We start from the raw sequence: 15,672 nt of genomic DNA, 5'->3' as shown, positions 1-15,672 counted from the left end.
TGACATGTTTGGGGGCTTTGGGAAGGCTTCCCTGAGGAAGTGCCCTTTCAACTGAGTTCTGAAGAATGAGTGGAATTATTGAGGGGAAAGAGAGTTGCCAGATGTAGGTAAGAGCTTTCCAGTCAGAGGGAAGAATGTGTGACCAGCTTTTGAGACTAAAAGAGTATGGAGAATTGGAAGAATAATAACGACAGCTAATATTTACTGATTCCTGAGCTTGTATTATGTACCAGTCACTGTCCTAAGTTCTTTAAAGGGATTTAGTCCTCATGACGACGCTGTGAGGTGGTCTGCTATTCTCATTGTATCCATGGTGAATGCAAGGTGTGGAGAAGTGAGTAACTTGCTCAAGGTCACATAGCTAGAAAGGGTAGGACTGAAATTTGCATGGGGGCTCCCACACCCTGAAAGTATTATGCCTTCCGTGAGATCACTAACGCCAACGTGCACAGCAAGGAGGAGAGGAGTCAGAGAGGTAGGCAGGAGCCAGATCATATAAGCCAGTGGTTCTCAACCAAGGGTGATTTTGTCTCCCAGAGGACATTTGGCAATGTGTGGAGGTATTTTGGAGATAACAGGAGGAGGGGTGTGCTACCAGAGCTTATGGCTAGAGACCAGAGTTGCCCCTAAACATCTTGCTGTGCACAGGATACCCTTCACGACAAAGAATTATCTGGCCCAAATGTCAGTAGGGCCAAGGCTGAGAACCCTGAGGCAGGTTCTTTTAGACTGTATTTAGGATTTGGGTCTGTGTCCTAAGAACAGTGGAAAACCATTGAAAGGTTTTGTGTAGGGGCATGACGTGATCAGATCTGTGCCTTGAAAGGATGACTTTAGTGCAGGTTGGAGATTATATCAAAAAGGACATTAGTGGATGTGGGGAGATGAGTCGTGAGACTTTCAGAGGCAGTGGGGGCCTGGCCCAGAGGTATGACGCTGGGCATGTTGAGAGGTGGTTGGGACGGAGAAGTAAGTAGTCGATGCTTGGTGAGTGGCTGTGTTTGGGTAGCAGAGAGGGAAAGGTTTGGATTGTGCATCATCTGGGTCGGTGGTAGGGAACATTCAAGTGGGGAGGAGGCTTGGAGAGGGAGGATCACGGATTTGTGTGTATTATATTTAAGGTGTCCGGGAGGCATCTAAGTGGAGATGATGAAGAGGCAGTTTGTGGATATGGGTCAAGAGTTCCAAGGAGAGGTCTGGGCTGTAGATAAAAATTGAGACTTATGAGCATGTAGAACGTAATTGAAATTGTGAGTATTGGTGAGATTGTCTAGGGAGGAAGTATAGAGTTGAAAGTAATCATTCCTCAGGTTGAGTCCTAAAGCACTCCAAGGATTTCAAGGTCAAGTCTCAAGTCTTAATTCTGACACTTTTTTGATCATCCTTTTGTGTTTGGTTCACATTGTTCTGTGCAAATCCGATTTGTCTGAAAAGCTGACTTCATAGGAAGCAGAGTTATTCTTGTTTAAAATATTTTTGGGGCACCTGGGTGGCTCAGTTGGTTAAGCACCCAATTTTGGCTCAGGTCATGATCTCGCGGCCTGTGGGTTCAAGCCCCGTGTTGGGCTCTGTGCTGACAGCTCAGAGCCTGGAGCCTGCTTCAGATTCTGTGTCTCCCTCTCTCTCTGCTCCCCCGCTCACACTCTGTGTCTCTCTCAAAAATGAATGAACATTAGAAAAAAAATTTTTAAGTACTTTCGAGTGTTCTCAACAGTGGTCTTCAAAAATTTATAAAAGGTTATGAAATGTGAGTTAATTTTTCAGAGTTTTGGAGAGTGACTATATTTTTATTTCTACTCAGTTAAAAAAAATTCTCCCCCTGTACTTACTGTTTTTATTAGACAAATCCTTTGAAAGAGCAAATCTAAGTTGTTTTTAGTCATTTAGAATTCCTTCCAGTGGCATTAATACATGAATGCAACCAGCGTCCATTGAGTTCTGAACGCTCATTTTTTTTCCCATTTACCCCTGGAACTGAGTCAGAGTTCTGGCTCTGTAATGGCCAGCGTCACTCTGAGTATCTCCCTGTTCTTGATTTGTTCTTCTAACCAAAATTAACAAGATTTAGTTTTGTGTCAGTGTGATTGAAATATATTTGGTATAGCATTCATTGTCATAATCTTTACCATTCCTGTGACTTACAGGAATTTGGAGAAAAAAGTTCAAACAGCACAGTATCAGTAACCTAAATATGAAGACGTTACTGGCAACACCCTTTCTTTTTCTCCCAAAGTATTTCTACTGTGATTCGTAATTTCCCTTTGGTTAGATGTGTCACTGCAGATCCAAAGTTTCAGTTCTCCTGAGTGATCTCTCTGTTAGGTTATATTCAGACCTCAGTAGTAAAGTCTGTAACCTTAAATTTCCTCTCTCGTTACAAAAGAATATTTTGCCATCAAAAGGTCTCAATAAAAGGAGTATATAGTCGTTCGACATCAGAAGAAAATGGCTTAAAAATCCCTAGATTTTATCGAATACGTGTAGCTGTTTGTGCTCAGAAAAACTTATACAGTTGGTCTTCAACTACCAAAACCTTTATAGAAAGTAGTTAACCATAATTACGTTGTAAGATTTAATTAAGAAAAAATGGTACCTGAGATTTTCTACTAAAGGGAAGTTGCGAAGAAATCGAGTAATGATTTTTATTTGTTAGTCTGGAAACCATAGCAACACAATAAATATTATGTCTCAATTTGTCTTTCACGGTTCTTTTGGCATGAGTGTCATGGAAAAATAAACAAAATTAAACACAGTAAACTCTGAGTCTTAGCTACCTGAATTAGTCATTTTCCTTGAATGTTTCACTTTCTAGAATTTTGTATTTCGGGTTCTTGAAATTAAAGCGTAGTCTGTAAAGATCCAGATCGTATTTTGTCTTTTCTTCTTATGCCAGTTACATGGGTTTTATCTAATGGATATACACGCAGGCTGGCAACTCCACACTTGGCTTCATTAAATGCATTTCTGTCAAATTACAAAGTTTTAATTTGCCTCCCTTGAAAAGTGTTACATGAGCACAGTAGGACAAAAGTTTTAAAACTAGAGGTTTCTCTTTGTTTTTTTAAGACATTGAAGTGTGTGTTTTCATGCACTACTCTTTGAAAATATTAAATGCAGGAAGGTTTTGATAATAGTATAATGTTTGGTGATAATTGTTTCAGATTAAAAAAAGATGAGAAAGAAGGGAGAAAGAAGACATTATAAACCAAGTCTAGGGTCCTTTGTTTCACTCCCTAGGCCTATCTTCCCCTACCCCTCTCACCCAACAGGGAACTACTGTAATAAAATCATAAGATACCCTTCCTGTCTATGTTCTAAAAGTTCTAATACATAGCTCCGTGAACAGTATTGTTTTACGGGTTTTTCTGTATTGTTTTCTAAGTGCTCTACAGGCATGCGGGTGTGAAACAACTAGAACCATATGGGAAGCCGCCAGGGTGATAACTCAGTATGGCTGGGGAGAGGTTGGGGAATGGGAGGAGAAGATGCTAGAGAGACCGTAGGGACCAATCGTGAAGGGATTTGTGCGCCGCGGAGTTTAAATTCGGTTTTGCAAGCTGTGGAGGAGCCACTGAAGGGTGAAACCCTTTTCAGATTTGATTTGTAGCATAACGGGTTTAGCTACCGTGTGGAGAATGACTGGTAGGAGGCAGAAATCTAGCCGGGGAGCTGCTGTAGTCATCTTCGCCGGAGATGCCAAGAGCCTGAGTTAAGGCAGTGATAGTGGGAATGGGGAGGACAGTTTGGATGGAAGGAGTAGTAAAGAGAGAGAGTCTTGATGGGAGCTACCTAGTTGAGGTTGAATGACCTAATGTATGTGTGGGGGGGGGGGGCGTAAAAAAAGAAAGAGGGGCATTGTGTTGATTCTTCACCTCAGGTTTTGGGTGACTGGAACAGAAAGAGGAAGAGCGAGCTGAAAGGAAGGGCTACAGATTCAGTTTGTAATATGTTGAGTCTCAGGTTGCAGTGGGACAGCCCAAGTAGCTAATCGCCAGTTGGATCAGGACAGTGGGAGAAAAGTCTGAGGTGGACAGAAGATTTACGGGTCATCAGTGTCACCTGGGGTGGGGTGGGGGGCTGTGGAGCCTAGAGTAAAAAGAGGGAGTTAAGCCTGGAAGCTTTGGTTGCATTAAAATTTAAGGAGCTCGTAGAGAAAAATGAGCTCATGATAAGTTCTGAGGAGGAGAGATCAGAGAGTCATGAGGAAAACTGGGAGGTTAGTATTGCAGAAAGCCACGAGCTGAGAGTTTTAAGAAGGAATTGAGTGGTGAGGGATGTTGGAAGTGCAGAACTGACAAGCGAGGGAAGCGTAGAAAAATCCTATTGGGCTTGGTAGTTAGAGGTCATTAGTGACTGACTTGCAGGAAAATGATTGGGGCAGAAGCCAGAATGCAGTCATGTGGAGAGAGTGAGAAACGAGGAGGAGGTGTGAGAAAAGTCGGCTGTAAAGACAAGATAAGGCAGAATCGAACCAGGATGGGACTGTTTGTTCATTATTTGTTTTTGAAAGATGGGAGGGAGTTTGAACCTACCTAATGAGAAGAACAAGCCAATAAGAGTGAAGACAGAGAAGAGAGATCACATGGTTGAGGCAAGATCCCTGGGGAAGATGGGGTTCACATCATAGCATGGAGAGGGTGTGTGTGTGTGTGTGTGTGTGTCTCGGGAGGGGTATATTTATATTTATATTAAGTTATATAGCTTATAATTAATTTTCTTGCCTTTGAATCTTAGGATGATGGATTCAAGCTATTTTTCTAAGTAAACATAACTCCCTCCCTCCCCCCCCAAATAGTCCCAAATGAAATTTGACTTGTGAATTGTATTCCAAGGAAACAGTGAACACTCTGCAGTGAATCGGATGGATCCTGCCTTACTTGTCAACCCACTGGACAGATGGAAGATTTATGATAGGATTGGTTTCAGCTGAGTTTCTTATCTGGCGTGCCACTGGGAGCCACAGTAGTTTTGTTTTAGCCTGTTCTCCTGCGTTTATTTTACCAAAGGAGCAACAGAATCCAAATTTGTGTAAGGATAATTTTGAGCATTGGATACCACAAAATATATTATGGCTAATCATATTTTATGTGGGGATGTTTCATCTCACTTGTTCCTTGGTGTTGCAGACAGATTATTTGAACAGTGTGTAGTATGGAATAGCAAGGATGGGAGGAGAGTGGGGATGGAGACAGTGAAGTTAGAATTAGGAAATGAAGTATTCTGGCTGAAAGTGGTAAGAGCCTGCTTGGGAGAGGGGAAGTCTTTTGGAATGGAAAGCAAAGGTGGGAACCAAGGGATATTATAAAGGAAGATTTGGTTAGGAAGTGGGAGGCCCTGAGACCTTTGGTCTTGAACAAGTGTGGCAAAGGTTCCATTTCTAGAGATTGGAAGATAGGGGAACAGAGCCTCTTCACTGGGGGAAGATGAGGCCTCTGTGGAAGGTGGTTGATGTTTTGAGGAATTGCTAAACTGTTTTGAATAGTGGCTGCGCCGTTTACCTTTCCAGTGTTTAAGGGTGCTGATTTCTCCGCATCTTTGCCAACACTAGTTACTTATTTTTAATTTTACACATCCTAGTGGGTGTGAAATATCTCAATGTGGTTTTGATTTGCATTTCCCTAATGGCTAATGATGTTGAGTATCTCTTCATGTGCTTATTGGCCATTTGTGTATCTTCTTTACAGACATACCTAGTCAAATCCTTTGCCCATTTTATTTATTTAAACTTTTTTTTTTTTTTTTTTTTTACATTTATTTGTTTTCTGAGAGACATAGAGAGACAGAGCACAAGTTGGGGAGGGACAGAGAGAGAAGGAGACACAGAATCCGAAGCAGGCTTCAGGCTCCGAGCTGTCAGCACAGAGCCCGACGCGGGGCTGGAACCCACCAACCGTGAGATCATGACCTGAGCCGAAGTTGGACACTTAACCGACTGAGCCACTCAGGCGCCCCCCTTTGCCCATTTTAAAATGGAGTTATGTATCTTTTTATTGAATCTCATCTTCTTTCTCTCTCTCTCTCTCTCTCTCTCTCTCTCTCTTTCTTTCTTTCTTTCTTTCTTTCTTTCTTTCTTTCTTTCTTTCTTTCTTTCTTTCTTTCTTTCTTTCTTTCTTTCCTGCTCCTGCCAAGTTTTAATCTAAATTTCCAACTTCCTTGATGTGGCCTCTTCTGTCCCTCTAGTTGTGCAGTTGTTATGTTAGTCCTCAGGTCGATTTTATGGGTATTCAGAATGATTTGATAGTATCTAGTTGTGTTCTAGAGTGAAGATAAGCATAGGGTCCTCCTACGATGCCACCATCCTGGCTTGCAAACCCACACAATATTTTTACTTTCTTAAATTCCAAAAAAGGATAATACAAAATCTTCATGGTAAAGGGAGAGTCCTTAATGTAGAAGGTACTCAAACCATAGTGGTTAGTTCTCAGCTTTTCCTACAAGTTCTTTCTTAGCGGTCACTGTACGATTCTAATTATTACGTTGAGTAGTACAGTGAATGTCTTAACACATTTGGAATGTTTCTAAATTAACACAACCTAAAGCAGTTTTGTTCCAGGGGTGATCGAGTCCCATGATTTTTCCTGCTGTCATTTTCTTTTTCCATTTGCCCCAAGAATTTAGTAGGAAAGGGATTTAAATCTATCCAAATATAGCTTTACTTTTTGTACTATAATTTTCATTGTCCTAAGAAGAATAAATTTCTATACTTATGTGATTGCATATTTCCTTTAATCAGCCTTACTGTGTCTAATATTTGAAAGCAGAATGATCAGAAAATTTTTAGAAACCTAGTCCATTGACCTGCTTGATTTCACAGGTAACTTGTGAACCCATATTTCCAGTTCCTAAATTTTCTTGTTTATTTTAAAAGTCTGAATCGTGGCATTTCTGGGTGCTTGTTGGTTGAGTGTCTGACTCTTGATTTTGGCTCAGGTCATTATCCCAGGGCTGTGGGATCAAGCCCTGCATTCGACCATATGCCTGTTTAGGATTCTCTCTCTCTCTCTCTCTCTCTCCCCCCCTCTCCCTCTCTCTCCCTCTCCCTCTCCCTCTCTCTCCCTCTCCCTCTCCTTCTGCCCCTTCCCTGAATGTGCTCTCTCTTTCTATCTCTCTCTCTCTCAAAAAAAAAAAAAAGTTTGAGTCATATCAGCTTAAAGACCCTGTAATACTTAAATGATTTAGGCTCCTGAATAATGCTGATTTCATGTCTTATGCTAACTTTAACTTTTTTTTGGTAAAATATATGTAACATAATTTACCATTTTAATCATTAAGTATATAGTTCAGTGTCATTGAGTACATTTACGTTGTTGTCTGACCATCGCTATTATCCATCTTCAGAACTTTTTCATCATCTTATACTGAAACCCTGTACCCATTAAGTAAAAACTCCCCATTTCTCCCTTCCCTCCAGCCCCTTAGAACCACTGTTCAGCTTTCTATCCCCACTGTTCAGTTTTATTGTAGGTACCTCAAATAATTAGAATCACACAACATTTGTACTTCCGTATCTGGCTTATTTCACTTAACATAACGTTTTCTTTTTTTTTTTTTTTTTTCCAACGTTTATTTATTTTTGGGACAGAGAGAGACAGAGCATGAACGGGCGAGGGGCAGAGAGAGAGGGAGACACAGAATCGGAAACAGGCTCCAGGCTCTGAGCCATCAGCCCAGAGCCTGACGCGGGGCTCGAACTCCCGGACCGCGAGATCGTGACTTGGCTGAAGTCGGACGCTTAACCGACTGCGCCACCCAGGCGCCCCTAACATAACGTTTTCAAGATTCATCTATGTTTTAGCATATGTCAAAATTTTCTTCCTTTTAAAAGCTGAATCATATTCTCCTGTATGGATATAACACATTTCGTTTATTCATCCATTGATGGACATTGGGTTGTTTCTACTTTTTGGCTGTTATGGATAAGGCTGATTTGAACATTGGCATATAGATATCTGTTTGACTCTTTGATTTCAGTTCTTTTGTGTATGTACCCAGGTACGGAATGATCTGATCAAATGGTAATTCCATGTTTAACTTTTTTTTTTTTTTTTTTACCAACTTTGTTTTCAACTTAATTTTTTGTGATCCTTTATTGTTATGTCCCATTTATTTTCCATCTCTGAGTGTGTGTTAAGACGAATCTGTACTAACTTTCGTGCAGGATTCAGAGGAGAAAATGCTAGTGTCACTACCTAGAAGTGTCCCGTGTGTGCCTGTAATTTGTCTATTCCATTGGATCAGTACACGCACACAGGGCAGGCTTTGTCTGCTGGGTTGGAATCTCCTGTAGCTGCTTGCTGTTCCTGCCTCAGGCATCTGTTACAATGTGTAGAAAAATACTAAGATAAAGTAATTTTAAATCCTGTTTCCTTTTTTTAAGCTTGCTGTTTAGTGACCTTCTTCAGTACCCTCTCCAAGGGAGGCATCTCTGAGTTTGGACAGAGGATAAGGAACAGGGAAGGGCATTTTTGTGGCTGTGAAGCCCGTGTTCTTTCTGTTACACTGCAGCCAGGTTCCCTGCCCTTTCGTTGCAAAAGAAATCCTTATTAGAGAGTAGATTTCAATTATCTGTAATTTAGACTTGGTGAAAGAAAGTGAGCCATTTTAGTATAGATTGTACAGAATGGGCCATAGATCTTGGATGAAATGGGCATTATTGAGAAATTTCTAAGGAAGGCCACAAATACAAAGCTAATAACGCAGAAATGACAATCCCAACACATTGCTCTGGCTTTTCTTAAATTAAAAAAAAAAAGGAGGTTTGAAAATTTTCCCTAGAAAAGTGATACTTTGTTAATTTAAAAATGTATTTGCGATCTGCTGAAGCATAACTTAGCCTTGAAGTGTTTTTCTATAAAATACAAACTCTAGTAAGAAAGTGGTGTCTATCTAGTCAAAAGGGTAAGGAAGGCAGGAATAGCTTTTTTAAAGATAAGAGGCCAATGAAAAATTCATGTGAGAAGATTAATTGCCCTGGCCATGTCATTGTTTAAAGCTTGAGGTTGGCAGATTGCAGTTTAGGGTTTTTGTTTCCAAAAGGCCAGTTAATCAGACTGGGAAAGTGCCAGAATTGAGGTGGTTGAATAAGTGTTAGCTGTTCAGCTGTCTCCTCTCTTAGAAGCCTGCTGCGACCTTGCGGGGCAAAACTAATTGTTCTTCCTGCACTCCTTCCTGGAGCGTTGTGTTTCTGCGTCCCTCAGCTGGACTGAAGACTTTGGGGCAGAGATGTCACATCTTACCCTGCATTCTCAGCACCAGGCACAATTGCTTCCTCACCATAATCTTTTAAATATTGGCCGAGTCTTAGTGTGAGACTTGGGCATGGAAGAAGAAACTGCTGTAGTTATCAGGGGGTGATCTGAATCAGACTTAGGTAGGATGTGGCCAAGAACAGGGGAAACCACTGCCAGATAGACATCATTGAGAAGATTTTTACGTTTCATGTGGTAGGTCACGCTGTTTCCCTGTGTCATTTCCTCGGTGCTTTGGTCCATGGCCTGACATTCTTCTGTTTATTTAGCAGATGTTGATTGAGACGTGGAAGTTGTGGGAGTGACAGAAGTGTGTAATTTTAATACAGTGTCGTAGAGCCACAGTAGAGACGTTTGTATGTAGATGGAATGGGGAAAAGCTTCATAACGGGTCAATTTTAGCCGAAGAGGAGAGGGGATCCCTCTCGCCAGGTAGACCGTGTGTGAAGAGAGGCTTAATGGGACGCACTGGAGTCTGGGATGGAGCAAGGAGGCCTGCAGCTAGTGCACGTGGGGCAAGTCCTGGGAAATGAGGGGAGATCTGACTGAGAGGAATTATACCTGTGCTGGGCCCTCCCCCCCCCCCATCTTTGTGCTGATCTGTGGAATTTTGTTTTAGCCATAAGGGAGGGGGAGCCAGCGGTGGATTTGACACAGCTTAATGACATGATCGGAAATGTGTTTTGAAAGGCAGATTGACAGTCCCGTCACCAGGTAGAAGATGAATTATAGGGTGGATTCTGGAGGCGGGTAGGTGGATTTGAAGGCATTGCGGTTGCAGTGTTCGAGCAAGAGATGAGTTCCCATTGTATGATGTCCCCGGTAGGAAATTTCCAAAATAGGCAAATCCACAGAGACAGAAAGTAGGGTTGGTGGTTTCTAGGAGCTGGGAGGAGGAGGATGGAGGGGTGCCTATAATGGGCATAGGCTTTCTTTTTGGGGTGAGGAAAATATCCTGGAATCAGATAGTAGTGATGATCATCGTGCAACCTTGTGACTGTACTGCTGAAAACCACCAAATTGTAGAGTTGTAGGTGGTGAATTCGATGGCATGTGACTTACGTACGAGTTTAAAGGGAGGGAGATGTGAAGAGCTCCCCAGTCGGTCAGAAACAGCATAAGGAAGGCTGAGTTGGGGTGCGAGAAACTCAGCGGTAGAGGATTGGCAGTGCTTGGAGCCTGGATATTGGCAATGCCCAAGATGAAAGAGAGACTGCTTCTGAAGCTTCTAATTTGTAGGAGTGAGTTGATAGGGAAGAAATTCTGGAAAAAGCAAGTTTGCAGAGACGTAAGAAGACGTTTAATGAGTCGTGGGAAATGTTTGAATCAAAGCGAGCACTTAAAAGGAAAGGCCCAGATCACAGGAGAGACTATGGGGCAGAACAGAGACACGAGTGCACGGGAGCGGAGTGAGGCAGCTGATAGAGAGGGTATCTCTTCCCCCCGCACCCCCTTTGAATGGTCGTGTCCCATCTGCCCCTTAACCTCAAAGCTGGTGGAGGTCAGTGTTGTTTGTAAATGAAGCTGAATCTTTCTGTTACTTTTCAGGCAGAGGCAAGGCTGGCAGCAAAACGGGCCGCTCGGGCAGAAGCGAGAGACATACGCATGAGAGAACTGGAGCGACAACAGAAAGAGGTAATTTGGGGGTGATCCTCGTTTCCTCATTTCATGCCAGTGTCAAAGAAATCAATACTTGGCTGATTTCCTTCCCTCCCTTCCTTCCTTCCTTCCTTCCTTCCTTATTCCTCCCCCTCCCTCCCCCCTCCTCCCTCCTTCCTCCTCCCTCCTCGTCCTCCTCCCTCCCTTTTCCTTTCTTCTTTCTTTCCTTTCTTTCTTTCTTCTTTTTCTTTCTTCTTTCTTTTCTTTCTTCTTTCTTTCTTTTTTCTTTCTTTTCTTTCTTTCTTTCTTTCTTTCTTTCTTTCCTGCCTTCCTTCTTTCTTCCTTTCTTTTTCTTTCTTCTTTCTTTCTTTCTTTTTTTCTTTCTTTCTTGCTGCCTTCCTTTTTCTTTCTTCTTTCTTTCTTTCTTTCTTTCTTTCTTCTTTCTTTCTTTCTTCTTTCTTTCTTTCTTTCCAGATTTATTTATTTATTTATTGGCTAGTTTCCTTCCGATGGAGTATATCTGGTTCATGTTGAAACACTGGGAATAGTTTGACTTGATGTGTGTATTTGAACAAGCCATTCTGTGTCAGCAAATTAAATGCAATCTTCCTTTAAATAATAACAGCAAACACCTATACAGCTCTTGCTATGTACATTGTAATAAGTTGTTACGGTATGAAAAGTGCTTTACTTCTATCAGGGAGAATCAGCTTAGAGGAGACAAAGTTATTTACTATAGTCCTAATTGTCCTAGAGTTTTGGTTAATTGTGTAATATCTACATAGTAAAACACTGTGAAGTCATTCAACCTTGTAGTTGTTAAGCATATTTAATAATGGAGGAAAGTATTCATGTAAGAAAATTAAAAAAAAAAAACAAAAACAAACCCAGCTGTAAGACTGACTGGTAGGACTTCCATCGTGTGTTACAAAAACTAGTATCCATATATAGGGTCAAAAACTACTAGAAAGAAATGATTACTGTCAATACTTCGGTTTGTCAGTGGTGGAATTGATTGGTTTTGTTTTCTTCTTAATGCTTTTCTATAGTTCATAAATTTGAATATACCTTTATCAGAAAGAAAAGCAAAAAAAAAAAAATCATAGAAATTGGGCTTCTTTAAAATGAAACAAATATTCTTTTTTTTTTTTTTTTTAGTCCTTCCATTCTGAGATTGACCTGGCTCTGAAAATTCACATAAAAAATACTTTGGATGCCATATTGGTATAAAGGGGAAAACACCTGCAGAGTAGTATTCAACACTTTATTTTGATATTGGTGGTGGATCTTCCACTAATGGTTTACAGAGGACTGTGTAGACTTTATTCACAAACTCAAAAACAGTTGATACATACGCTGCTTTTAACTTCATATATAGTTTCAAATATTGAATGCAGGTCTTGGCTTAAGATGAAAATGTTGCAGTGCATTATAGGAAATTATAGAGGGATTGTTACTAAGCATAAGTGCCATTTCCTCTGAACTACAGAGGGCCGTATATCTCTTCCTTATTGAACACAGTTAACTTAGTGATTTTCTGTATTTTGAACGTGTAGCTTATGTCGAGCTAATGATCACTGCCCCTGAGGGAAGATGTATATGATTGATTGAAGACTTTTGAGAGCATGCAGTATGTTGGAAACTTCAGTTTATGAAACTTTTGTATTTGTAGCACTGTCATTATTCCTTTGACCGGAAATGGGGACAGATTCACAAGTGGCTGGTAGGCCAGGATTGCCTGTCCGCATGTTGTGATCGGTTGCTGAAATAACACAATCTTGAAGTAAAACGTTGACTAATCGTTTGCCAAGTAGGAGTGTTTGGCATGTTTGAACCTAAAGGTCAGAGAGAGTCTCTTCTGGCTGTAGTGGACCAAACGTGTACTTAGAGTCCACCCATTTTCTCTCGTAGTCTAGCCTCACACTTGTGTCATGAGTGCTCTTGACCAAGGAAGACTAAGTAAATGGATGTGTTTTCTTCCTCTGTGTTTGTTCTTGTCTCCCTCAAATTCGTCCTTCCTTCTTTACTTCTCTCCTTCCCCCCTCCTCTCCCCGCTATCTCCTTCCCTCTTCCCCTTTCTTTCTCTTTTCTTTAAAAAACGCTAGCCAGAAATGTCCTCATTGAGAGATGGTGGCCCAAGTCATTCTTTAATTTTCTGTGGAAATTACTCTTATGTTTTCAGTTCTCTCAGCTCCTTTTGGAGTCTTCTCTACCACCGTTCCCAATGTTTTAGTTACAGGAGCAAATTGCGAACCAGTAGAATATTCGTACTTAGGAAGCATTCCTAAATTTGAGCTTTTTTCAGTGTTGTAACTGCCCCAACTGTCTCCTGCAGAGCTTCTTAACCCTGGACGTGAACAGGCTTGGGAGAGGAGCAGGAAGCCTGAAAATCTGCATGGATATTTTTAATGAGATGTCCACAGGTGTTAACGATCACCAGATTCTCAAGGGAACCTTTGACCCCTAAAGGGTTAGGAACCACTAATTGCTGTTAAACAAGACATTTTTATCAGCAAATTCCTTCTGTAGCGGTATTTTGAAGTACATCTGGAATTAAAATATTTATGACTGTATTGATCTACAGATTTGAAACTTTATCACACTTCTCATGATATTTTAGAAAGGAGAGAAAGATGATGTTTGGTTACTTAAAATTAAGCGAGTTCTCATGTATGTGTTTGTTACTTTGGAATGGAATCTGCCCTCGTTACTAAAGCTAGCCTAATTGGTTTTATTTAAAGTGTCTTCTGCATGAAACTGGGTTATCTTACTGATAATGCATTAGGAACATTTTGTGTGACTCAAGGACATCACTTTTGCTTGCAAATTTTCCATGGAAATATTAGCTTAATTTTTTAAAATTACATATTATAATTCTAAAATTAAATTGTCTGATTTTATTAGGGCAGACCGACAAACACATGAAAGAAGAAAAGCCTATATTAAAAGTCTAATATTTGATTCTTATATTCAAAGGCCGTGAAGATAAACATATTTTTTTTTTTTTTTTTATCTCTGTGAAATGTGTGCAGTTCAGGCAGTGAATGCACTAGATTGTCACAGAAGGGGGAGTGTTTTTGGGTTTGGAGGCTTAGAATGTAAATGGTGACTAACTCAAGTCCTGAATGATAGCTGGGACTTGCAGAGAACATGGGGTTTAGTTTCAGAGGGGAACGGTGATCACTTAACCCCTTCGGACACTTGCTTTTACTCTTTTCAAACTAATTTTTCCTTTCACTTCTCACCTTAGCTCTGTCTCTCTGACTGTTTTCTGTTTGTGAACCTATAGAAGTTGGCATGTAATAGTCACTATATAAAATATAAAGAATAATAAATGTATAATAAACCAAACGTATACAAAAAGTAGGATTGTCTGTTATCAGAAGGAAAAATCCTCCTGTGTTAGAAATTTCTCCTAATTTTAACACTTTGTGTGTGTTTGGGGGGGGGATGTTGGGAAGTGAACAGGGAAAGCGAGGGCACGGGGCTCAGGAAGGATGCTAACTCTGAGTACGCCTCCGTATGCCAGTGCTGTGTGAGTGCTCTCACACATGTCAGCATTTCGCACGATAGGAGAGGTAACCACCATCTCCATTTTCTGGGTCGGGTGACGAAGGATTGGTGAAGTCAGCAACTTGCTCAGCCACTGGCAGAGCCAGAATTCAAGGGTTGGGGAGAGCACCACGTCTGCCAGTGGGTTGGGAGGTGAAAGGACCAAGCTGAAAGGGCCTCGGTCTTTGTGGGCCTCCAGATAGTCCTAGCGTGTGGCCAGGGTTTCCGTTTGTAAACTGGGCGTCCCCATCAGGAGCATGTTGGTGACCTGGAAGAGAACGTGCCATTTCTGAGGTTTCCTAATTTGAAACTGAGGGAGTGGCTCTAGCCTTGACTTAAATATTACTTGTTGACAGAGAACATGGCCAGGTCTCCTCACGGGGTTGTGGTCTTCTTTCTTAATAAAATCACTTCACCCCCTCATCAGGTGAACTTTTAAAAACAGGCTACATTTCATTTCCACTAATTTAATTTAAATGTATCAAAACGATTTTCCAGAAAGCCTTGAACAAATATATATGCATCTTTGCAGGCATTGCCCTATTTTTGCCACCTTGGATCCTTTATGCTACTAAGGACTTCCAGGACAATAAAAATGGATTGTTTCCCAGATGGTGGAAGAGAAGGATAGTCAGCCCTGTAGTGGGTACATAGAAACACAGGGTGCCGAATTTTTTTTTCTCTTGGCCCCTGGTGCTATTAATTCAGGAAAAGCCAATTGACAATTTAAAATACTATTCTAGAAATATGGGAGAAGTAAAGCTGGTTGTTCTTCCAGAGAAGGAGAAATCTCTCAGTAAAAGCCAGACTACCTGGCCATTTTCTTTATGCTCTTATTATATAATCAGTGTGAATTTAGCCAGGAAAGGATGGTCTCTTTATGGTTCAGTGGTCTACTGAGTCAGAATATCCGAATGCTAGTCCCAGCTTTCTGTCTTTGTATATTCCTACTTAATCTTTTTGAGCTGTGATTTCCTTTACTTTAAAACGAAGGGATCAGACTATATAATCTCTCAGGACCTTTCTAGCACTTAAAAGTAATTCTAGGGTTGGTGCTAGGGTCTTTTATATAAGGGTTTCCTTCTCTTTCTCTCATATTTGCCACTGTGCAGAAGTATTCAAAGTCAATAATTTACAACAACTTAAATGCCTGCCTTTTTATACAAAAGTAGTGCTACATGGCAGCCTCTTAAAATATGTGCTTTGTGTCTTTTTTGGTGTAATAAAAATCTGCTCAAGCTTGCCTTACTATTTATATAGTCACCACTAGGCA

General features: G+C 40.9%; 1 protein-coding gene across 13 annotated transcripts in view; it reads left to right on the top strand.

Annotated features, from left to right (window-relative positions):
- Nucleotides 1–15,672, top strand: part of LRRFIP2 (LRR binding FLII interacting protein 2) — a 106,090-nt gene that overhangs the window by 27,816 nt on the left and 62,602 nt on the right. For 9 of the 13 annotated variants that reach the window (XM_030329968.2, XM_030329964.2, XM_030329969.2 and 6 more), the window contains exons 3-4: nt 10,797–10,883; nt 12,520–12,570. In XM_030329968.2, coding sequence (XP_030185828.1) covers nt 10,797–10,883; nt 12,520–12,570 — 138 coding nt within the window. The remainder of the gene's footprint in view (nt 1–10,796; nt 10,884–12,519; nt 12,571–15,672) is intronic. The other 4 variants (XM_030329972.2, XM_030329973.2, XM_030329974.2 and 1 more) reach the window with 1 other exon arrangement.

Source organism: Lynx canadensis, chromosome C2 (assembly GCF_007474595.2).
Source record: "Lynx canadensis isolate LIC74 chromosome C2, mLynCan4.pri.v2, whole genome shotgun sequence".
Classification (NCBI taxonomy): domain Eukaryota; kingdom Metazoa; phylum Chordata; class Mammalia; order Carnivora; family Felidae; genus Lynx; species Lynx canadensis.
Note: the sequence above shows the minus strand (reverse complement) of the source record. Positions and strands in the feature narration are given on the sequence as shown.